This window comes from Polyodon spathula, chromosome 55 (assembly GCF_017654505.1).
Source record: "Polyodon spathula isolate WHYD16114869_AA chromosome 55, ASM1765450v1, whole genome shotgun sequence".
Classification (NCBI taxonomy): Eukaryota; Metazoa; Chordata; class Actinopteri; order Acipenseriformes; family Polyodontidae; genus Polyodon; species Polyodon spathula.
In genome coordinates this window covers 835,743-860,480 of record NC_054588.1, presented here as the reverse complement: position 1 = coordinate 860,480, position 24,738 = coordinate 835,743, and the positions used below count along the sequence as shown (strand labels likewise).

At 44.9% G+C, this 24,738-nt stretch overlaps 1 protein-coding gene across 3 annotated transcripts in view; it reads right to left on the bottom strand.

The window, feature by feature from the left end:
• The window catches only part of LOC121307358 (solute carrier family 12 member 6-like), a 39,488-nt gene that overhangs the window by 3,729 nt on the left and 11,021 nt on the right, over nt 1-24,738 (bottom strand). For 2 of the 3 annotated variants that reach the window (XM_041239552.1, XM_041239554.1), the window contains exons 3-23: nt 23,878-24,009; nt 23,530-23,676; nt 22,401-22,455; nt 21,938-22,068; nt 20,986-21,227; nt 16,246-16,472; nt 15,605-15,769; nt 14,167-14,265; nt 13,589-13,646; nt 12,396-12,570; nt 11,772-11,890; nt 10,952-11,050; nt 10,014-10,133; nt 9,685-9,789; nt 9,159-9,327; nt 8,458-8,653; nt 7,440-7,609; nt 7,196-7,327; nt 6,649-6,756; nt 4,026-4,109; nt 418-632 (exon numbers count right to left, since the gene is read on the bottom strand). In XM_041239552.1, coding sequence (XP_041095486.1) covers nt 418-632; nt 4,026-4,109; nt 6,649-6,756; nt 7,196-7,327; nt 7,440-7,609; nt 8,458-8,653; nt 9,159-9,327; nt 9,685-9,789; nt 10,014-10,133; nt 10,952-11,050; nt 11,772-11,890; nt 12,396-12,570; nt 13,589-13,646; nt 14,167-14,265; nt 15,605-15,769; nt 16,246-16,472; nt 20,986-21,227; nt 21,938-22,068; nt 22,401-22,455; nt 23,530-23,676; nt 23,878-24,009 — 2,948 coding nt within the window. The remainder of the gene's footprint in view (nt 1-417; nt 633-4,025; nt 4,110-6,648; nt 6,757-7,195; nt 7,328-7,439; nt 7,610-8,457; nt 8,654-9,158; nt 9,328-9,684; nt 9,790-10,013; nt 10,134-10,951; nt 11,051-11,771; nt 11,891-12,395; nt 12,571-13,588; nt 13,647-14,166; nt 14,266-15,604; nt 15,770-16,245; nt 16,473-20,985; nt 21,228-21,937; nt 22,069-22,400; nt 22,456-23,529; nt 23,677-23,877; nt 24,010-24,738) is intronic. The other variant, XM_041239553.1, reaches the window with a different exon arrangement.

Sequence of the window (24,738 nt, the reverse complement as noted above, 5' to 3'; positions counted from 1 at the left end):
ATGTATTGTATTGTCAGTGTGTGTATCTCTTGCTGTAGACTCACAGGTTGATGTATTGTATTGTCAGTGTGTGTATCTCTTGCTGTAGACTCACAGGTTGATGTATTGTATTGTCAGTGTGTGTATCTCTTGCTGTAGACTCACAGGTTGATGTATTGTCAGTGAGTGTATCTCTTGCTGTAGACTCACAGGTTGATGTATTGTATTGTCAGTGAGTGTATCTCTTGCTGTAGACTCACAGGTTGATGTATTGTCAGTGTGTGTATCTCTTGCTGTAGACTCACAGGTTGATGTATTGTCAGTGAGTGTATCTCTTGCTGTAGACTCACAGGTTGATGTATTGTCAGCGAGTGTATCTCTTGCTGTAGACTCACAGGTTGATGTATTGTCAGTGAGTGTATCTCTTGTGTGACTCACGGGCGGATGCTCAGCATGTCTCTGAACCCCTCTGGGGTGCCGCTCCCCCCCCCTGCTTTGACCCCCCGCGAGGCCAGGTGCTTCTCCTTTGTCCACGTCATGTGGACGCGGTCAGTCCGCTCCGGACCCCCGGCACCACTGTCCGTCTCATCATCATCATCCGAGCCGATACTGGTCAAGCGGAGCATTGAATTCCTGTCCTTCACTAACTGAGCCTGAGAAGGGAGAGAAAGGGAGGGGGGATGGGGAAGGTAAAAGAGTTAAAACTAGAGTTCTTTTATTTCTGCTTCGATACACAGCAGTGTGATTCCTGAGCTGTCTTCACCATTTTGTCAAGCCCTAAAATCAACCCAATGCTTTTCAATGGGCCAGTATACCGTGAGACCATTTCACACCTCACAGATAGAGCCGGGGGCTCACACACAGTGGTCTAGGGCAGGGGTCGGCAAGTGACAGCCCGCGGGCCAACGGCGGCCCATTTGAGGTTTGGTGATGGCCCCTCCGAGTTTATTTATCAATGTATTACGTTTTAAAAAAGCACTTGCGCAGCCGGCTTCTGTGGTGTTGTTGCTGGAGTGATTTTCTCACACTGCACGAAGTCTGTCAGCTGTTGCTAGGCAACGGTTCCAAGGCACGCAGCCAACGTCAAGTGCTGAGCCAGCGGAAAAACAGGGGTGAAGCTGGCCAAATTAATAAACTGTTTTAAGAGAAATGTTTTTTTTTTTTTTTCCCTTGATGGGAGCAAAATGTACAATTTAATAACAGCATGTAATGTTATATGGGAGTAGATTAAACCCTCGTTTGTGTGTTACGGCTGACTTTGGTGGGAATCCACGTACCTGCAAAATACTATTTGCGCACTTATTTTTGGTTGGAGTATTTTTTTTTTCTTGAATTCTGGGTGGTTTTACATTGTGAATTCTGGGTGGTTTTACATTGTGAATTCTGGGTGGTTTTACATTGTGAATTCTGGGTGGTTTTACATTGTGAATTCTGGGTGGTTTTACATTGTGAATTCTCCGTGGTTTTACATTGTGAATTCTGCGTGGTTTAAGATTGTTGACTGAAAAGACGATAGCAGCAGGAGAGCGGTAATGTCTTTGTTCAAAGATTTTCATTTTTTAAAATAAATACAGTAGAATTGTACTCTGTGCTTTGCCCGGTGTGTTTCTGTAAGTTTGTTGGTATCGTGCAGGTATTACAACCTGACAGTCGAGTTACAAATTGTTCAATTTTGTTGGTGGCGGCCCAGCGGCCCCAGGTTACGCCGAGGTTGCCGACCCCTGCTCTAGGGGAATCGCTCTCAAAACAGACTGGTCTAGGGGAATCGCTCTCAAAACAGACTGGTCTAGGGGAATCGCTCTCAAAACAGACTGGTCTAGGGGAATCGCTCTCAAAACAGACTGGTCTAGGGGAATCGCTCTCAAAACAGACTGGTCTAGGGGAATCGCTCTCAAAACAGACTGGTCTAGGGGAATCGCTCTCAAAACAGACTGCTCTAGGGGAATCGCTCTCAAAACAGACTGCTCTAGGGGAATCGCTCTCAAAACAGACTGCTCTAGGGGAATCGCTCTCAAAACAGACTGCTCTAGGGGAATCGCTCTCAAAACAGACTGCTCTAGGGGAATCGCTCTCAAAACAGACTGCTCTAGGGGAATCGCTCTCAAAACAGACTGCTCTAGGGGAATCGCTCTCAAAACAGACTGGTCTAGGGGAATCGCTCTCAAAACAGACTGGTCTAGGGGAATCGCTCTCAAAACAGACTGGTCTAGGGGAATCGCTCTCAAAACAGACTGGTCTAGGGGAATCGCTCTCAAAACAGACTGGTCTAGGGGAATCACTCTCTTAAACAGACTGGTCTAGGGAATAGCTCTCAAACAGACTGGTCTAAGGAATAGATCTCAAGACAGACTGGTCTAGGGGAATCACTCTCTCAAACAGACTGGTCTAGGGATTAGCTCTCTCAAAACAGACTGGTCTAGGGGAATCACTCTCAAAACAGACTGGTCTAGGGGAATCGCTCTCAAAACAGACTGGTCTAGGGGAATCACTCTCTTAAACAGACTGGTCTAGGGAATAGCTCTCAAACAGACTGGTCTAGGGGAATAGATCTCAAGACAGACTGGTCTAGGGGAATCACTCTCAAAACAGACTGGTCTAGGGGAATCACTCTCTCAAAACAGACTGGTCTAGGGGAATCGCTCTCAAAACAGACTGGTCTAGGGGAATCGCTCTCAAAACAGACTGGTCTAGGGGAATCACTCTCTTAAACAGACTGGTCTAGGGAATAGCTCTCAAACAGACTGGTCTAAGGAATAGATCTCAAGACAGACTGGTCTAGGGGAATCACTCTCTCAAACAGACTGGTCTAGGGATTAGCTCTCTCAAAACAGACTGGTCTAGGGGAATCACTCTTTCAAACAGACTGGTCTAGGGATTAGCTCTCTCAAACAGACTGGTCTAGGGGAATAGCTCTCAAGACAGACTAGTCTAAGGGGAATAGCTTTCTCAAACAGACCGGTCTAGGGGAATAGCTCTCTCAAATCTGATTGAGGTACAAACAGGAGAAGAAACAGACACTTCCAATATCTCTCTCACACACACACACATACACCCTGATGAAGGCACTGGATGTCTGACTGTCAGTGTCTTCTAGTTTTACCCAGGTTTCTGACTGAATGTTGCTGTACCACCTATCTCAGCGACTGAACAGATGTTTGGCAATTCAGAACTGGGATCATTTTTAGGGTTACAAGAAAGACAGACACTTTTTTGGGGTGTTTTCTGGCAGTGTAAAAATAAAATTATGTTTTCTGTTCCACGCTAATTTAGGACGAGTAAAACTAAGCATTCTTTGGGACCCAAAATGACATCCTTCAGATGTCTTAGTTTTTTTTTTTTTTTTTTTTTTTTTATTGTCTCTATATTTCAGACCTTTCAGCTCGCAAGAAGTGCAAAACAGGGAGGATTTATAGAAATTCTCAATTTAAAATGAAATAAGAACAACGCAGATCAGGAAAAAAAAATAATTAAAAAAAACTTAATTTTCCTCAAGGATACAAAATACAAAAATATTTTTCTGAATTCAGTTTAAAAACAAGTGCAGAAAAAGTATATATCAAAATGTCATCACAAAAACATTTTTACAAACAGGAGTGAAACCATTTGAAACAAAAGCTTTACTTTTTTTTTTAATTAGGAAAAAAAATAATTTTAAAAAAATGAAAGAAATGACAATTTATAATAAAAATATAAAATATTTAAAAAGTTGAACAAAAAGCATTTAAAAAGGGAAAGACTTATTTAAAAAAAATACAAGTATAATAAATATATCATGACATAATTTAAAACTTAAGAATAATTGAAAAAAAGCCCAGAATTACAAAAAAGGGAAAATATATCAAAAGAAACAGTACAGTAAAAACGATCAAGAATACAGAACAAAAAGTGAAACCAATAGCAAAGAATATTCAAGAATATAGCTTAAAAATTGAATATGTAATTTAAAAAGTGGGAAAAAAGGAGAACTCTCGATGAGAGCAGAGAGATGGGAGGAGAGGGGTTTGCTGAGCTGAGGCTGTGCAGAAGCAGCCCTGATCATCCTGTACCTGAATGTTTCTAGTACTGTCGCTGAGGTAGGGTCGGGAAGGGAAGGCATCGGACACTTTCCTGCTTGAATCTCCCAGCGCTGCCTTAAAAACAACAGCTCAGAGGAGTCAGGATCAAACTGGTACACACACACACACACACACACGAGACAGACACACACACGAGATAAACACACACACAGAGACAGACACACACACACGAAACAAACACACAGATATACACACCCAGACACAGAGACAGACACAGAGAGATACAGACAGACACACACGAGACAAACACACATAGACACACACAACAAGACACAAAAACACACACACACACACACACACACACACACACGAGACAGACACAGGGAGAGACACAGATATACACACCCAGACACAGAGACACACACAACGAGATATAAACACACACACAGAGACAGACACAGAGAGATACAGACAGACAAACACGAGACAAACACACAGACACACACAACAAGACAGAAACACACACACACGAGACAGACACAGGGAGAGACACAGATATACACACCCAGACACAGAGACACACACAACGAGATATAAACACACACACAGAGACAGACACAGAGAGATACAGACAGACACACACGAGACAAACACACAGACACACACAACAAGACAGAAACACACACACACGAGACAGACACAGGGAGAGACACAGATATACACACCCAGACACAGAGACACACACAACGAGATATAAACACACACAGGGCGAGACAGAGAGAGACAGACAGACACAGACAAACACCCCCAGACAGAAACACAGACACACAGACAGACAGACAGAAAGAGACACACCCCCAGACACACAGAGAGAGAGAGAGAGACACACGAGATAGAAACACACACAGGGCGAGACAGAGAGAGAGACACAGACAAACACCCCCAGACACAGACAAACACACACACACACACAAACACATACACACACACAGACAAACAGACACAGACAGACACACACACACACACACACACAGCACTGACTGCCACTGTACAGGACTGGTCACTTGGGGTTATACAGTATCTTACACATCACCAGTAACATTTAAATGCTAGTGCTGAAATTAGAAATACTAAAAGAAACTTAAGTTCAGTGACCGATGTTTCCCATATAAGTCTCTCAATGTCTTTTACAAAAGCCCTCACGCTTGCTATTTACTGAAGACACGGCAAAGACTTGAAGTCCTAGATATTGTCTGGGGTAAAATGTATGTAAGTATGTTTTGGGTGCATTAATGCATTTTGATCTCATTATACTTACCATATTATACCCACAGGCATGCAATCTAACACTAACATCTACACTACAGTGTGTACTGAGGAAGCTATGCGGCCTTCTGCAACTTACATCATCAAAACTCCAGAGGACTCGCTAGAAGAACAGCATGCATTACAAAACTAGAAAACAAACAGCACTGGCTGTTATACAATATATATATATATCATTCTTCTAGCACGTTACAGGAACAATTTATATCATTTATATGTGGTTATACAGTACATGAATCATACATTATATATTTATATAACAGTTGAAATAGTTTTTTTTTTTTTTTTTTTAATAATACAATTTGATTCTAATGTTTGTGGGGCGATTTCTGCTTGCATCATACAGCACCCTACACCATATTTGACTTACAATACAATATCCACTGCTCCCTCTATTTCACTATTTGACTTGCACATCATATCCTGGCTCTGCGGGGCTGTGTGCCCTGCGCTGGCTCGGCTCGGCGGGGCTGTGTGCTCTGCGCTGGCTCGCGGGGCTGTGTGCTCGGCGGGGCTGTGTGCTCGGCCGGGCTGTGTGCTCGGCGGGGCTGTGTGCTCGGCGCTGGCTGTGTGCTCGGCGCTGGCTGTGTGCTCGGCGCTGGCTGTGTGCTCGGCGGGGCTGTGTGCTCGGCGCTGGCTGTGTGCTCGGCGCTGGCTGTGTGCTCGGCGCTGGCTGTGTGCTCGGCGCTGGCTGTGTGCTCGGCGCTGGCTGTGTGCTCGGCGCTGGCTGTGTGCTCGGCGCTGGCTGTGTGCTCGGCGCTGGCTGTGTGCTCGGCGCTGGCTGTGTGCTCGGCGCTGGCTGTGTGCTCGGCGCTGGCTGTGTGCTCGGCGCTGGCTGTGTGCTCGGCGCTGGCTGTGTGCTCGGCGGGGCTGTGCTCGCTGCTGGCTCGGCGGGGCTGTGTGCTCGCTGGCTCGGCTCGGCGGGGCTGTGTGCTCGCCGCTGGCTCGGCTCGGCGGGGCTGTGTGCTCGCCGCTGGCTCGGCTCGGCGGGGCTGTGTGCTCGGCGCTGGCTCGGCTCGGCGGGGCTGTGTGCTCGGCGCTGGCTCGGCTCGGCGGGGCTGTGTGCTCGGCGCTGGCTCGGCTCGGCGGGGCTGTGTGCTCGGCGCTGGCTCGGCTCGGCGGGGCTGTGTGCTCGGCGCTGGCTCGGCTCTGCGGGGCTGTGTGCTCTGTGCTGGATCTGCGGGGCTGTGTGCTCTGTGCTGGATCTGCGGGGCTGTGTGCTCTGCGCTGGCTCGGCTCGGCGGGGCTGTGTGTTCTGCGCTGGCTCGGCTCTGCGGGGCTGTGTGCTCGACGCTGGCTCTGCGGGCTGTGTGTGTTTCATTCTCACCTCTCTCTCCCTGTCAGATTTGGACAGCCTCATTTGCCTCAGCATCTGGGATCTCTGCTCCATCATCAAGGTTCGTTCATACGTGTAGGCTGAGATATCACTGTCATGCTGGAAACATGAAGATATAGAAATACTAGCGATTACTATTTAAGCTGAAAAGAGAATAAAAAGTAAGCGAGAGTACAGGACGGAGAAAAAGGAAAAAGGGTCAGAGAAGAGAGAGAGCCAGTAAAACAAACAAAAAATGAGAAAAAAATACATTCAAAGTACTGCAGGCTTTGAAAAATACAGAATGAAACAGGATAAAGAAAATGAGAAAGAAATTTATTTTATTTTATTTTTCTGCACAACTCGTTTGGTAATGAAAGACGTTCAGGAAAGTTGTAGTGTCCCACGATCTTATGCAGTTTGACACTACAATGTAATTCATAACGAGAAAGAAAGAAAATAAATACAAAAGAAACTTTGACAGAGAAACTGTGACATTTAAAAGAGACACTTTGAAAAGAAGCAGAAAGAGAAAGGAGGAGAAGGGCGGCTGCCTCACCATCTCCACCACCTCCACCTCGGCCTCCATCCTCAGCTGGTACAGGAAAGTGGCCAGGTCCTTCTTCATCTGGATGCTGTTGTCTTCCATCTGAGCCACTGTGAAGATCCGCATGCGACACTTCTTCCACACCTGAGAGGAGAGAGCAGGCTTTCAGTGGGATTAACACACACACACACACACAGATATCCCACATGCACGCACACACACAGTGCACCCACCAGGCTCAGTGTTGGTGCCTCACCTTGTGCTGGCGCAGCAGGAAGGGCAGCAGCATCAGCATGCCCCCATCGTGCACGATCCACCACACGTCGATGCTCCCTTCCGAGAGCTGCTCCGAGTTCGAGGGGAACAGGGAGATGTTCTTGGGAACCAGCAGGGCCTGGTGAGCAGCCGTGGTGCAGCGCACAGTGTCTGAGGAGTAGAGAGAGAAATGAACCAACTCTCCATCAACAACCCAGAGAAACAAACCACCTCTCCATCAATAACACAGAGAAACAAACCAGCTCTCCATCAACAACAGAGAAACAAACCAACTCTCCCTCAATAACACAGACAAACGAACCAACTCTCCATCAACACAGAGAAATGAACCAGCTCTCCATCAACAACAGAGAAACGAAACACCTCTCCATCAGTAACCCAGAGAAACGAACCACCTCTCCAACACTGAGAAACTAACAGCCAATGCCTTCATCAGTATAACGTGTGCGAGAGATACTGGCAGTGTCTGTTTCTTCTCCTGTTTATTTGTTTGTTGACTGGATTTTGTCAAATTATATGCAGTTCATCTAGACCTTCAAATCAAAAATTCTGCACAGAAAAATATATAAACTTAGAAAGTCAAGCAGCAGACTAGTGTTTCTGCTGATGTCTTCATCAGTGCAGTGTGTGTGTGTGTGTGTGAGACAGATACTGGAAGTGTCCATTTCTTCTGCTGTTTGTTTGTTGAGTGGATCTCGTGATATTACAGGCAGCTCATCCAGAAACTGTCCAGTTCAACACTGCTTTGGAAATCAGAAAGTCAGTTTCAGAGATAGCAATAAGACTACTATTGCACATCAGGAATGGATCAGACTGCTATGCACTGGGAGTCTCATTTCCATTCCTTCAATAATAATAATAATAGGGATGGCAATAAGACTCCTATTGCACAGCAGTTTCACCCATTCCAGGTTTTACTACCAGCTTGATCCGCCCCAGCGTGCATCAGTAACTCACAGTAATGCTGGATCAGGGTGCTCTGCAGCACTGGTACTCACTGATGAAGGTCTTCCAGGCACGGGGGTCCTCGCTCTGCCTCCAGCCCTGCGGCCAGCCCATCACCACGCTGTTGTGCTTCATGCCTCCCAGACCGCAGGACTGAATGAGGTGCGAGATGCCCTCCCTCACCTTCACTGCTACCACCAGCTGACAGAAGCCCTTCACCTTCTCCTGCTGCATGAGGTGCTTCAGAGTCTGAGGACCAGGAGGGGGGAACACAAAGAGAAACTGCAGCCAGTCTCTCTCAACGGATTTCATTTCATTCTAGTTTAACTTCACACTCTACCATGCATATTTAGAATTGCCAATTAGTTTTAGTTTTTTGGTTTTTTAAGTGACTTTATATGTGTCCATCTGTCTGCCAGCATATGTACTTTACACTGGAATCTGCCTTAGTTAAAAAAAAATTAAAAAATAAATTATAATACTAAAACATGAAACGTAATGAATTAAAATGACACACGTTTCCGCCAGAAGTCTCTCAGTGTCTTCCAATTCTTTTAATATTTCTGACGTTGGCATGTTGTTTAAGTCTACGAGAGTAACAGCCGATATAGTTTAGACGGCACTCGTGTTAAAATGAACTACATTTCACAAGCCAGCCTATACAGGATTGTACACACTGCCCTGTCATTCCACTGAGTTTCTCAGATCATTGTGAAGTGTTCCCATGATTAGCAATGGTGATTTGACCCCTGACCTGTTCGGCCGCCAGCGCTTCTCCGTAGCTCTCAAGGAAGTTCCCAACAATGACCGATCCCACGATGGTCAAACCCTTGCCGGCCTTCAGCTGAGAGGCAAAAGTCAAGAGCCGAGGGTACTTCACATGGAGGTCTTCATCAAGCTTCAACAGGACCAGGAGCTGAGGTCTGAGGGGGGAGAGAGAGACACACACACACAGTCAGTATATAGACTGCACATGGAGGTCTTCATCGAGCTTCAAAAAGGACCAGGAGCTGGAGTCGACAGCGAGAGAGAGGGAGGATAGGAGAAAGAAAAACTATTGAAAAGAAAAATACAGCAAGGAGAGAGGGGGAAGGAGGAAGGAAAACAAAAAAAGAACGAATTTCATCAGCTTGTTCCTTTAATGGACTATGCCAGAATCCCAGTCACTCCTCAGTGTACACTATGCACTCCTCAGTGTACAGTACACACTCCTCAGTGTACAGTATGCAGTATACACTCCTCAGTACACACTATGTCTGGCTCTATGACCGTGTTCTTACCTCCAGTTCTTGGTGTGAGGCGGCCCTTCTTCCAGTCTGAGCAGAGCGTAGCGGGCAGCACTGAGAGACAGGCCTCTGATCCCATCTCCCCACTCCTTCTCAGCTCTGAAACACACACAGCAAGTTAACATACTCTCACACACACACAACACACTAACACGCTCTCGCACAAATTAACACCCCAAGCAACAGCTGTCAGTTCAAAAATCAAAGCCACCAGCGAGATGAAAATTTGTACCAGCAGTACAAAGTTCTTTCCATTCTGCTTTTAACAAGTTTGATTTACACGGTGTGGAATGAAGTCCAGTCAAACACATAGGGACACGTACCCATTATATTCAATGTACTTGTAGATCATGCCTGCGATCACCATGGCAACGATGGCGTAGTACCAGGATGAGATGAACATCAGCGCCAAACAGATACTCATTCCAAGAAAGGACAGCGTCCTGCGAGAGGGAGCCGTCGGAGAGAGGTCAATACTGCACAGGAACCACAGCACAGAACTGCAGTTCCTCAAATACTGGGAACTATTCCGAGAAGGCTGTGTTACAGTGACTGAATTCAAGAGCTGCTCTTCAGTTCCAGCTGCCTGCCACAGACATGTGTAGGGTAGATCAGCCAATATTAGCACCAGCACCATCTAGCGCACATCTAGTGTACTGACAGCAAAACAAAACTTGATCCAAAGTGACTGATCACTAGATGGCACCGTCTTCTGTACAGACACTTTGGGTACAATATACCTAAAGCAGGCAACCAGAACTGAAGAGCAGCTCCAGAACTCAGTCAAAGCAACACACAATTATCACTACCGACTAGATGCAGTGCTTCGATAATATACTCCCTAGTCTGCTCACAGCCATGTCTTGTTCTTTTTTTTTATAGCAAGACTCACGTTTTTTTTTGGTTCTACACTAGGTTAAAGAAAAGTTATTTGGTTTCTATGCTTTTATCTCAGGAACACTTGCACTTTCTAAGTCACCCCTGCAGTATTGCATTAGTCGTTTAGCAGATGCTTTTATCCAAAGCGATTTAGAGACTAGCGGATGAACTCTGCACCAACTGCTGCTGCAGAGTCACTTACAAGAAGACCTTGGTTTTACATCTCATCCAAAGGACAGAGCACAAGGAGGTGAAGTGACTTGCTCAGGGTCACACACACAGCGAGTCAGTGAGTGAGCCAGGGACCTCCTGGTTACAAGCCCTTTTCCTAACCACTGGACCAGCAAGCCTGCTTGTGGCTCAGTGCTCAGCCTGTACTCACCAGTGATAGTATATGAATCTCGGTCTCCAGTTTGGAGTTCTCAGTAAAGTCTGTACAGCGCAGGCCAGGTTTACAAACAGGTAGCACATCAGAAAAAACCTGCAAGAAAACCACAAGCATCAACAGCATGTACAGAAGAGTACCGGATGAGAAATGAACAGCGCGATGAGAACTGCACATGTGGCAAACCGTAAGCGAATGAGATGTCACTATCAGGGTATGTTAAAATGGTTTAGTGCGTGGAATAACTTCTTGTGCTCTGAAGATACAAAGTGAGACATGGAGACAGATGTACTGACAGACACCCCAGAATCTGCTACTCTCAACAGCTTATGCACAACTTTAAAACCAAGTTTCATCACACTCGGAGAAGTGTTTTTCTGATATATGGAAAAGCATACGCATGATATACAGACTGACGGCTGTACGAACAGACAGATACCCCCATAAATCCTCAGAATCCAGTATTTTTAAATTATTATTTGTTCATTTAGCAGACACCTTTATCCAAGGCAACTTACAGAGACTAGGGTTTGTGAACTATGCATCAGCTGCAGAGTCACTTACAACAACGTCTCACCCCAAAGACGCAGCACAAGGAGGTTCAGTGACCTGCTCAGGGCCACACAGGGAGTGAGCTGGGATTTGAACTGGGGACCTCCTGGTTACAAGCCCTTTTCTTTAACCAGTGGACCACACAGCCTTCTCCTAATACTAGGTAATGTTAACCCAAGCGCTGAATAAATGGACTGCAAAGGGTTAATAAGAATGTTTCATAACAATGGGATAAACAGCGCTGGGGCGGGCGTTCGGGACTCACATTGACAGGATCGGAGCCACCAGGTCCAGAGAGGCAATAAGGATCCCCAGCTCTGCAATCAGAGCGGTCAGCAACAGGGCCCAGGTGGGCTCGCCATTCGCCTTGCCATGACCGAATACCTGGGGAGAGAGGAGGGAAAGAAAGAGAGGATGAAGAGAGAGAAAACTGATCACTTCATACTTTGTGGCTGACAGCATGTCAGTCAAGAGGTAAAGCAGCTGACTGGTTACACACAGGATTTGTGGATGCAAGGACATCTCCAGAATCTGACACTCAATAACTCGTGCTCAACAATGTTAGTACCAAGTTTCATCACACTCCGAGAAACCGATCTCCAGATATATACAAAAATGTGCTGCAGGGTTGTACAGACTCACACTGTGTGTGTGTGTCAGTGCTGTAGGTTGTACAGACTCAGTGCAGTGTGTGTCAGTGCTGTAGTGTTGTACAGACTCAGTGCAGTGTGTGTGTTAGTGCTGTAGTGTTGTACAGACTCAGTGCAGTGTGTGTGTTAGCGCTGTAGTGTTGTACAGACTCAGTGCAGTGTGTGTGTGAGTGCTGTTGTGTTGTACAGACTCAGTGCAGTAGGTTGTACAGACTCAGTGCGGTGTTTCAAAGACTCACCCTGAGAAACGGGATGATATTGTCCTTCGCTATGGCCTGCAGAAGTCTGGGAGCTCCAGTCAGACTCTGTAGCCCCGCCCCACAGGTGGAGAAGAAAGAGCCAATCACAATGACCCAGGGGGAGGGCCAAGATAGGATTCCAACAACAAGGTTACCCTGCACCGAATCTCCAAACCTGCACAGAGGGACAAGGTTACACTGTGCCCAATCCAACCTGCAGAGACACATTACCTTTGCTGTCTCCAGTGTCGTCTCGATCGCAGCTTTATGCTTTTAAACAAATTGTCAACTCTTGATATTTTTTTATTTACACATCACTGGTCATAAATGCACCGAGCAATACATTTCTCAACATTCACTCGGGAGAGCTCGCCAGCAAAGACAGAACTCCTCTTCCAAGGATCGCAGTGCATCCAGATCACACTCCCTCCTGCAGCAGCAATGCTGGATTTCTGTTCCCCAGCACGCCACTCGCTTCAAATCACCAGCATTGTTGCACGAGGGAGCGTGATTTGGATGCACTGCGACGCTCAGGTGAAAAGCTATCCTGTCCTGTTTAAATACCTCCTCATTGATCAAAGTTTTAAGCTACAGTTGAAGTCTTTCAATGTTTGAAAACTACCTTTTAAAAACTTTTTTTTTTTTTTTTTTTAACAGAAATATAGTTGACAGTTAAAGTTTACTGTCAAATATTAATATTGTATTTTAAAAAAGTCCCCTTATCTTTTTATGATGTGTTTGCAATAATTCTGCCTGTTTCTTACTCCAGTTACTCAAATGTTCTGTTGATCAGTCTGTGTTTGAGCTTCTCTTCAGTTCCAGTTGCCTGCCATAAAGTTTCTTTATAGAACAACCAACGCCATCTGGTGATCTGACAATCAAGATCGGATTGTGCACTAGACGATGCTCATTAATATAAGCTTTGGCTCATCTAGCCTACATTATACATGTCTATGACAGGCAACCAGAACTGAAGAGCAGTTTCTGAAATCTGTCAAAGCAACGCAGCCTGATCAGCTCATGAAAGCACAGTGTTCGAGTTAAAAAGAAGCAAAATTGGGATGATCACAAGCATCATGAAAAGGTAAGAGGTAAAAAGAAAAAGGTAAGAGGTAAAAAGAAAAGGAGGTTTACTGCTGCTACTTATTACTTTAACAGGTATTTATAAAGAAATGATAAAAATGTCAACTTACTTGTCTCTCAATACTACGCCTTCAATACAGGCCCCAAACAGAACAACATTACTCAGATCTGTCAAATTAGCAGTCAAAGAAACTGAACAAAACTACACCATACTGTACGCAGGGCAATAACACCAACATAAAACTCTGTACAAAAGTACACCATACTGTACGCAGGGCAATAACACCAATATAAAACTCTACAAAACTACACCATACTGTACACAGGGCAATAACACTAACATAAAACTCTGTACAAAACAACAGCATACTGTACGCAGGGCAATAACACTAACATAAAACTCTGTACAAAACTACACCATACTGTACGCACGGCAATAACACCAACATAAAACTCTGTACAAAACTACACCATACTGTACGCACGGCAATAACACCAACATAAAACTCTGTACAAAACTACAGCAGCTACCCAACATGGTGTCTATATGAAGTTGTAATCCAGTACACTGGCATGGCCTGCTGTGTGCTGGGCAGAGCCTTGCTGTGCTGCGCTGTACACAGGGCAATGCTGGCGGGACCACACTATATAACACTGATATAAAACCCAGGAACAGTATTAAGGATACAAACTAGGGAAGTTGTCAGAATTGCCAGGATGGTTCCGAGAGGAATGGATTTTTGAGCATCTTTCAGATCACCTGAACGATTGGAGCCAGCCATGATCCCTGTTATACAAGAAAGACACGTGTTACACCCACACACAAAAAACATGCGACTCACACACAAACATGCATGTTACACCCACATACACAAAGAAACATGCATGTTACACCCACACTGAAACATGTACGTGGTCAGACTTGCTCTTGCTTCTTTTAAAGTCTCATCAAATTATAATTCACTTTCCTTTCAGAGTATTTGACTGGAGTTCTTTATTGTTCGTTGTGCACCGGGCTGCAAGGGCTTTGCTACTCAATGGCATCATTTTCACTTTATCCTCTGCTTCTGACCAGAGATTTCCAAGCTGAGGAAAGTCCAATGAAACAGGTGTCAATCATACCTGTCGCTTTCCTATAGCTCTCTGGATCTCTGCGCCCCACTCAATCACAGCTGGGCACAAACGACTCCTCAACTGAACCCTCTTGTGTGATTAACAAGCTGTTCCAATGAGGAACCCAGGAAATACTCTGCAAGGGGAGGGACTGACTCGTTTGTGAGCCCCTGAGAAATACCTGTTGTAAAGGATCAAGCCTATTGTGTTTTTAAGCAATTGTAGTCAACACAATAGTTTCTCTTTCTCTACCTTGCACATCCATATAATATATTGGTCTCAAATGTGTAGTTTTGAAAGAAACACCTGTTTTAGCACTCATATTTCTATTTTACAATATCTGGTACTACACTAGGTTAAAGAAATCTGGCTGCAAGCCGTGCTTTTAGACGGTCCCGCACTTCCTAGGTCACCTGGAGTGTGAAACTGTCCCACCCCTTAAATCTTTCCTGTCAAATAACTAGGGCTAGGAGTTTGTCACGGAAAATCTGGATGTAAATCACGGAGCAGTCATAGTCAGTCCTTTCAAAATCACAGAGAAAATGACAGAGGGAAAATAAAGTCACAGGGATACACAAAAAAAATAAATATCTGTCTTTACTAAAAGCATATTGCAGGGTTGGTGCACACAGGTTCAGCAAAGAAGCACGAGACGAGCAAATGAGATTTCAATGTGCTGCTTTTTTATTTGCTCTGCAAACAGTGACTAACTAACAGCAGCATTTATAATCGCTGAAGCTGAGAATAAAGACGCAAACAGGGGAAAGGGTAAGAGACGACAAGCGTAAAACACTGAGGGCGAGAAATACACGCCAGGATCACAAAGAGGGTGTGGGGCTGACAAGAGACCTGATTTTCAGACAGTGGACACAGAAGACTGCAAAAGTGCACCTTTGAGACCTATGTAGTTAATATAAGTGTAAAACAAGCAAGGTTCATGGAATTACCTTGTCAGCTGCAATTACTTTAAACTCATCATAAAAAGGGATTCAAAATACAGACAAACAGGTTACCTGTGACAGACGGAAAGAATATGCCAACCAGCAGAGTGAATGAGGTGGTGATGTCAGCGAACACGTACGGAAAGCGATTGGACGGGGGTCCTGGAACAGCGGGAGAGGGGAGGGATCCCTTCTCAAGCACCTCCCCTTTGCTGAGGTAAGCACTCCACAGGTTTTCTATTGGAGAAAGGGAGACAGGCGCCTTCATTTTATTGGTTAAAAACCAAATTGGGACCGTATGTGAAAATCATACAAGTTTGAATACAAATAAAATTCAATGCGATGAGCTCAGGGGTGTTTCAATGAATCGCGATGCTTTCTTTACTCAAAAGTATCGTAACAGAGATGTGTACCGTGACACAAAAGCATAAGACAGTGGGTTTTATGGCTGGCATACATAGAAACTCTGCCTCACTCATTTATTTTTTGTCTTTTAACAAAATAGTCATAAATGATTGTCGGATCTTATTGCGTATTAAAACAAGTAACCCATCAGGCATACTAAACAGAACTTAAATTTGATGACTAGCGTTTCGACAAGTCTTCAAGATGTGAAGACTCAGAGAAAGACTTCTAGCGGAAAGGTCTGTCAAGGATCGCAAGACCCAGAGAGCCTCCCAGCTGAATGGTCAGTGTGTCTGTGTATTCAGTACCTGCTATGACCCCGCTAGCGGCCCCCGGAATGCCCTGGATCTCAGTCAGGTTGCTCTGGCTGAAGTACTCGTCACAGGAGGCGTTGAACAGCGAGGAGGAGGGGGAAAGGGTCTGGCAGAAGGAGCTCCAGATGCTCGTGGGGACCGTCTCGTTGTCACGGATCACCGACTTGGCACAGACGCTCAGCTCCAGACGAGACAGGGTGCGGTTACCCAGCATGCATACCCTGGGGAGAGAGAACAACTTAATTACTGCTTTCACTGGGGCAACCCCTGTGGGACTCGACATACGAATAAACACCACTGGAATTGAACCGAATTGAGAGAGGGAGGAAAAGGGAGAGACGTCACGTGATAATTTGTTTTCTTATTGAGCTGAATCTCTAATTTATATCTTTCAATAGAACAATTCGAAATTATAGAAATCACTTTCTGGTTTCTCTTTTTTAAACTGTCAAATTAAAACTCAAACACCGAATTCTATGATACTTGTAAAATGTTTTGTTATCCCCCACAAATGTTAGTGCTGATTTCTAATATACATGAGTGAATGACCACCTGAATATTAGAACAACTGTTATTATAAACCGTTACTATGTTTACCGTTGTTTTAAAAATGTTCAAATAAAAAGATTCTCGCTGTTTTTGTGGACTTAATTGAACTGGGAGTTGCTGTCTTAATTTCTCCTTCGATGGGATTTCTCGATGGAGGAGACTTCCAGTCAGCACTCTATATATGTAACAAATTAATGTACTTGCCATCACACGCAATTTCTTTATATTTTATTTTTATCTTTAAATATATATATATATAGTCATTGTATTTTACTGCTTGTGTTTATTTTATTTTTTTTTAGCGGTAAACAGCGAGACCCCTGGGCAGTTACACACGCTTCCTCCAGTTTCACCTGACAAAAACAAACCGAAGACACAAGCTAGGATATTGTAACAGTTAATCATTAAACAGCTTCACATACTGTTGTGTATTTTTTTTGATCTTTAGTTGTTTTTGTGCATTTTCATTTGCAAGTGAACTGTGACATTAGGGTCTTATGGAGCATCATATTCTGCAATTCTGAAAACTTGGGATACTGTTTTAAATCTAGAAACTGCGTCTTTTTTCGCTTTTGCTGAATTGCATTAACTTATGTTCTACGCAGTTCTGTGCACTTTGCTAACAGTTTAATTTTGCTGTTGGTTCGTTAACAGGGAATGTTACATATGGCTACAATACGTATCAGATTTAAAAGCATGTACTGTATTACAGTCCATGTGTCGTCTCGACAAGTGATACTTTCATTATCATATCGCTCTTAATTAAAATACTACTTCTGTTGAAAATATAGCACTGTACCAACGAAACCAAAGCAGAACATCCAAATGAAAGCCTGCTTATATTAAAAGACAGTCCTTTCAGCATGTATTTTTCATATTGTATCAATTTTGTGTTCCTTGAAAAAAAGACAAGGGTTGGAATGGGCCAAAATGAAGTCATCAGATACGCATCACACATGTTTAACTGTCACAGAAGTCAAAATTTTAATCAGGTCGGATATGCGAGTAGATAGAGATACATAAAGTTCCACCGTCTGTTCTTCAATCTCTCATTACAGCTCCCTTCCTGTACTTCTGCTTTTATTAGTTCAGAATCTTGTTAGGAGGTACCCGAGAATACTGTGGCTGCTGACAAGCGATTGCTTAACATTCTGTCACAGTCAGAAATCAGAGAAACCAATTCCACGTAATTACGTTTGTTTGAGGAACTGATTCCTTTATCAGTTCTTGCTTGCCAAGGTAAACAACAGAATCAAGCATTCAAGACCCTCACGATTTTGACTTGCTTGCTCATTGCGATGTATTGTGTCCCTACGCTGCTGCTCATCCAGCTGAACATCAATCCAGCTTCGTCCAAAAGCTTTGAGCGTAACAGAGGTGACTTTGGGGACGCTCGTGTTTTTGTGCTGACTTGGTTAGACAGCCCAGATTGCTGTAGCTAGTGCTGTTCCACATTGCCTTTTCTGTACTGAACAACAGCCAGTTCCAGCAGTACACTTCCTTTTTTTTTTTTAATTAACACTAAGCCACAGATAGCTTTCATAATGTGAATGCTGGAAGTGGAGAGTCCTTTCCTGTGTCAGTTTGGGTATTTGTCATGTATACCTCCCTTTGTTTAAAAAATAAATAAATCTCCAATTTTTTTGAGAAAGTTTTCTAGAAAATTGACTTGTAAGCAAAATCGACTACCTTGTATGATTATTTTTATTTGTAAAAAGCAATTCTAAATATTACTTCGAAGTTCTCAATATAATTCTCAATAACGGTCTCTTGTAATAGTATCAAAATTGTGTAAAATAGATTTTTTTAAAAAGAATCCATGTGCGTTCTGGACGATCCTTTCTGCATTCCGAATCGTTAATCGAAAAAGAAGAAAAAAACTCTATTTCGGTTTTTCATAAAAAAAAAAAAAAAAAAAAAAAATTGAACCTTTTTTTTTTTTTTAATTTTCCAATTTCTGAATTTAAAAATACCAAAACGGATTCAGGCTTGTTTTCCCATTTTTTCATATTGGTTTTTGCAACAAAAATATTCAAAATTGAATAATCTGCAATACAAAAATACATAATAGACTGTAGGGGCAATCAATCTCCAGCAGTCGGTGATAAAGAAGGTAGTCTTTATTCAAGCAGATATTTGGCAATCTGATAATGCTTCTGTAACAGGTACACACTTAAACAATGACAGATATACTAACGTATCAGAAGAGGGACCTATTTAATCAATACAAGAGTGCCAGCCCTGTTTAGTAATCCTATGGCAAGCTCTGTAAGATGATAACGTTTCCTCTCTCCCTGCGGTTTGCAGCACTTGCAAAAAAAGGAACTTCGATATAATGCAAAACTGTAAACAGAATTCACCCCACCCTTCACCATATTCTGCTACAAAAGACTCGCCCCCCCAATGCAGCATGAAAACACTCCACAACGTTTAATATCTGAAAAATGATTTAGCTTCTTCAAGACCTCTTATTTTAAAGGTCAGCCACAGCCAGCTCTCTGTGTCCCGCTGTAATGACGATGCAATAGTTTCACGCCTGTGCTTATTGTCGTGGAAGTGTTCTGTCTGTTTACCAACATTATTTATTTATTAATTTTGCAGGTGTGTTGCAAAGTACTGTATTACAAAAGAGCCGTAGGTCTACTTTAAAACAATAATCATCCTCGTATCACTCAGGTACAGTGCGTTATAATAATTCCAAAAATAATAAGCCTTCACACACACACACACACAAGGGGAAATAAATCTGCGTACGGCTCTATTTATATATTGCTTTATAAATTAACATTAGAAACTGGATTACATTATTAGAGTTTTTCCAGGGCGCTCACGTATGTAGAGCTCCCCTTTCACTGGTACCCTGTTTGTTTCACACCCATAGACGTAGATATCAATGTATTGATGCAGAAAGCATCACAACAGCGGGACACTTCCAACACGAGTAGAGCACGCCTCACTGCTTCTGTTTTTTTAAATGGTCTATTTATTTTTGTGTTACATATTATTCCATTTCGAATACTTTGCTGCTAAAAAAGCAATATGAAAAATGGGAAAACAAGCCTGAATCAGTTTTTGTATTTTAAATTTTTTTATGAAAAACCAAAAATAGAAAAACAAGTCATTTTCTGGTTTTCCGATTTAGAACTCAAAAACGATTGGCCAGAATGTACATGGACCCACTCCGCGCACCCTAGCATATTTATGTCCCGCCTCTGCTCGCTAATGATTGGACATCTGCATCACTAGGGGCAGATCTTTGACTCTCCCATTGGTCAAACCTACTCAAGACAGTCAAATTTGTGAAATTGTGAAATTTGAAAAAATAAAAAAAAATAAATAAATAATGATCCGTTATCCTCTCTTTAGTTGATTAAATCGGTCCGAGGATGACATGCAAAGGAAGAACATCTGTCCGTCTGTGACAGAGACACTGACACACTCGCCACGTTTATACGCAAGACGAATTCAGGATACTTGAGTATTCCGAATGAGAATTCCGAATAAGCTGTTTACATGCAAGTTAAATTCAACATTCCACTAATATTCGCAGTCCACATGCAAACAGGCGTATTCAGAATACTGCTGAACATGCACAGTTATACAAATAATCTGACATCACTTGAAGTAGCTTTTGCGAAAATAAACTAGGTTGAAGATGTCGATTTGGTTATGAATGAGTTTTCTGATGCAGAATGGAAGGAACGTTTTCAGATGACTCGCGGCGCAGTCAACAAGTTGTACAACATAATGGAAGACATTCAACTCCACAAACTGTAACTGTGCGTGATCCTGCCCCACTTGTGCTCCAATCGTGCTGTATAAAGTTGGAAGTTGTGCCGAGTATCGTGTAGTTGGTAATCAATTTGGGGTTCGCAAATCTATGGTGCATAAGTTAGGGTTAGGTTTTCAAAACCTTCCATCTATGCCTGCCTTGTTCAACCGTTCCTATGAACCTGGCTTCCTCCATCCTCTCCACAACCACTTTAAGAACGTCCCCGCTGCGTTGCTTTCTCCCACCAAGTTGCTCACAGGGGGCGGGGCGGGACCCCGTGTGCTCACAGGGGGCGGGGCGGGACCCCGTGTGCTCACAGGGGGCGGGGCGGGGACCCCGTGTGCTCACAGGGGGCGGGGCGGGACCCCGTGTGCTCACAGGGGGCGGGGCGGGGCGGGACCCTGTGTACTCACGGAAAGTGGGGTGGTGCAAAGGCTGACTTGAGCGCCCCGGTGTAGATGGACAGGATGGAGAGGACCACGCAGGCCAGGAACAGCGAGGCCAGCTTGTTGACGTACTTCACCCCCACGAATACCAACAGGCCCATGAGCACCAGGAAGCACGTCCCGTACACTCGCATGTTATTGAGCATCGCAGCCGCCTCGCCGTCCTCACTCTCCGAGCGGAAGATAGCAGCTGCAGGGACGATGTACATCTGGGGGGAGAAGGAGGGACAGCAAGAGAGAGGGGAGAGAGAAGGAGAGCAAGACACACAGGGGAGAGAAAGGGAGGGGGGTGGGGAAGGTAAAACAATTAAAACTAGAGTTCTCTTAATTCTGCTTCGATACACAAACTGCTAGTGAGCGTTTGCAGTGCACTACTCTGTCCCAAACAGCAGAATTACTGTTGCATGATATTATCAGTAATGGATAAATCAGCTAACAATTATTTAAATGATCTTAAAAAAACACAGCACTAACAAAGTTCTTCCGGTAAACCTCACCTAATATGCCATCGCTGCATTGAAAAACGCAAATAGGAATTTATAGCAATGAGTGAACACAAAATCTGAGAAAGGCCAATTCGGTTCTGGCTCTTGGGTTTCTCCAGGCATGCTCAAAGCAGCTCCCAGCCGGGTGAAGACAGATTTACAGAACAACAAACTCAATATTGGAGCAAGAGAACCCAGAACCACTCTGAATGATTGCAGTTGAGTCTTAAAAAGTGCCAGTGATTCAGCATTAACAACACAGCTCTGTAACCCTGCAGCATCCCTTAACCACTCTGTGTGAGGGCGGCTCTCCTATCCTCTGTCCTGCGTCTATCACCACTTCATTTCCACACTGTGTGCCGAGACCCTGGGTCCTGTGTTGAGAGTACTGCTCAGGGTTAACGGTCAGCTCCTGTCGATAAGCGGTTTCTTACCAGGAAGATCTCGATGGCTCCCAGGATGTACATGGCTCCAGCGAAGGTGGTGCCCAGATAAAAACACAGACCCACCGCGCCCCCAAACTCAGGACCCAGAGAACGAGAAATCATGAAGTATGAACCACCAGCTGGGGAGAAGTGGAGGAGAGAAAGAGAGAGAGGTGGGGAGAGCAGAGGGAAGGGGTTAGAGAGAGAGAGGTGGGGAGAGCAGAGGGAAGGGGTGAGAGATAGAGATGGGGAGAGCAGAGGGAAGGGATGAGAGATAGAGATGAGGAGAGAAGGAGGGAAATAGGGAGAGATGAGAAGAGAGGGAGAGATGAGAAGGGAGGGAGGAATTAGGAGAGGGAATGAGAAGGGGATGAGGTGGAGAGGGAGACAAATAGTACAATGTTAAACTCAATACATACTCTCACAGACACCTCCATACACCCCCAGACTGACAGAATAAAGAGTGTCCTACCTGGCACCACCCCATTAGTTGCAATTGCACTCATAGAAATGGCTGTAAGCAGGGTCTGTAACAGAGGAACATTAAAACTTACAGTGTATTACACAAGCCTGTCTGCAACACAAACCCCTCTCGCCACAGCTTTACATTTAAAATCACAACTAGCAGTGGGAGGAAAAAGCTGACTGTGACATGAACTGCACAGTGTAGTATAGAACAAGAATTAGCAGTGACATGGTTAAGCACACATGCAAAACATGCAAAAAACATATGAAAAGTATAAGCGACGTGTGTTGGTCACAATGGGCTGCTTGTATGATGCATGCAAATGATCATTTAATGATGGGACTATTTTGTTAAATACCTGTTATGGAAATAAGAATCCTATTGCAGAGCAGATCCCCCCCCCCCCCCCCTCTCTCTCTCTCTGTCTCTCTCTCTCTGTCTGCTGCTCCCTGTCTCTCTCAGCGGCTGTGTGCTGCTCCCTGTCTCTCTCTCAGCAGCTGTGTGCTGCTCCCTGTCTCTCTCAGCGGCTGTGTGCTGCTCCCTGTCTCTCTCTCTCTCTCTCAGCGGCTGTGTGCTGCTCCCTGTCTCTCTCTCAGCGGCTGTGTGCTGCTCCCTGTCTCTCTCTCAGCGGCTGTGTGCTGCTCCCTGTCTCTCTCTCAGCGGCTGTGTGCTGCTCCCTGTCTCTCTCTCTCAGTGGCTGTGTGCTGCTCCCTGTCTCTCTCTCAGCGGCTGTGTGCTGCTCCCTGTCTCTCTCAGCGGCTGTGTGCTGCTCCCTGTCTGCTCCCTGCGGCTGTGTGCTGCTCTCTCTCTCTCTCAGCGGCTGTGTGCTGCTCCCTGTCTCTCTCTCTCTCTGTGTGCTGCTCCCTGTCTCTCTCTCAGCGGCTGTGTGCTGCTCCCTGTCTCTCTCTCAGCGGCTGTGTGCCAGTCCCTCCCTCCCTGGCTCCCTGGTCTCACACCTCCTCACGGCTGTGTGGAGGGAAGAGTAGACCCCTCCAGGAGGAGAGGAGGAGTAGAGAGTGAGGAGGAGGAGTCCTCTCCCCTCCTGCCGGAGGAGGAGCCTCCCTCTCCCTCTCCCTCTCTCTCTCTCTCTCTTTCTGTGTGGCTGTGTGCCAGTCCCTCTCATGGCTCTACTCACACAGCAGCAACAGATTAGCACGATGAGCAGGGCCTGCAGCACACCGGCCGTCCCCACCACCCAGGTGAGTCTCAGGAACAGGATCACCCCGAAGATGTTCTGAAGGCAGGGCAGGTACACTCCCATGAAGGTGCCCATCTTAGGAGCCTGAGACAGTGGGAGACAGGGCATCACCATACACTGACATCACTGCACAAAACTACACACACTGCAGGACATCCCTGTGCAAAACTGTACTACACTACACCAAACTAATACTGTGCATCTATATCACAGCACTTGGGGAATGCCCCTGGATTGGATTGCAACCTCCCACCTCTAGAGGGTGTGGTGGTACTGTGTTGATACCTTGGTGGGTTTCCTCTTGTCCCCCTCGATGCTCTCCGCCTCCTCATGCTCCTTGGCACCCTGCGTCAGGTTGGTGTAATTCGCCAGGTGGCTGAGGAGAGACGAGACTTTGGGCCGAGTGTCCATCTCTTCCTGAAACGACAAAGAAAAAGCAGAACTGTCAGAAAAGTACGAGGAGAAAGAATTCACCCACACAGCTCACCGACTGCCAAGACCAGACCCGGCCACTTTATCAGGACCGGGTCACCGCTTGCCTTGATCACAGCATTGACAGGGCACAGACTCCACAAGGTGTTGGAAGGCGCCTTGAGGGATCCATTTAGCTGCAGGAGTTATGAAGGCATTTCTTTACGGGCGTACTTATATTAATGAAAGAGAACACGCAAATTAAAAGCTAAAAGAAAAATCCACTGATGGGACTAAAACAAAAACACACACAATGCCACTCCACATTCCCCCAGGGAAGCAAGGCATGAACTTAGTCAGCCAGGTTTTGAACCAAAAAGAACCGAAATGCCTTTTTGATTTCGCCAGCAGAGAATCTGAAACCTCCAAGGCCATCCCATACTGGACTGAGATCCAGGGGTGTCCATGGAAAATGCCGGCTGTCTCCATCTCGCTCTTCAGTTCCCCCTTGCTAACTTAGTGTGTTTGCAATCATTCCGAGTGGTTCTGGGTTCTATTTTAGTGTGTTTGCAATCATTCCGAGTGGTTCTGGGTTCTATTTTAGTGTGTTTGCAATCATAAAAGATCATTTTTAGATAAAAAATGAACTCAAGATTGAAACAGGACACAGCACCACTCAAAAATGACTGCAAACATGAAATGAGAGCAGAAATCTAAAAATAAATGAAAATGGCT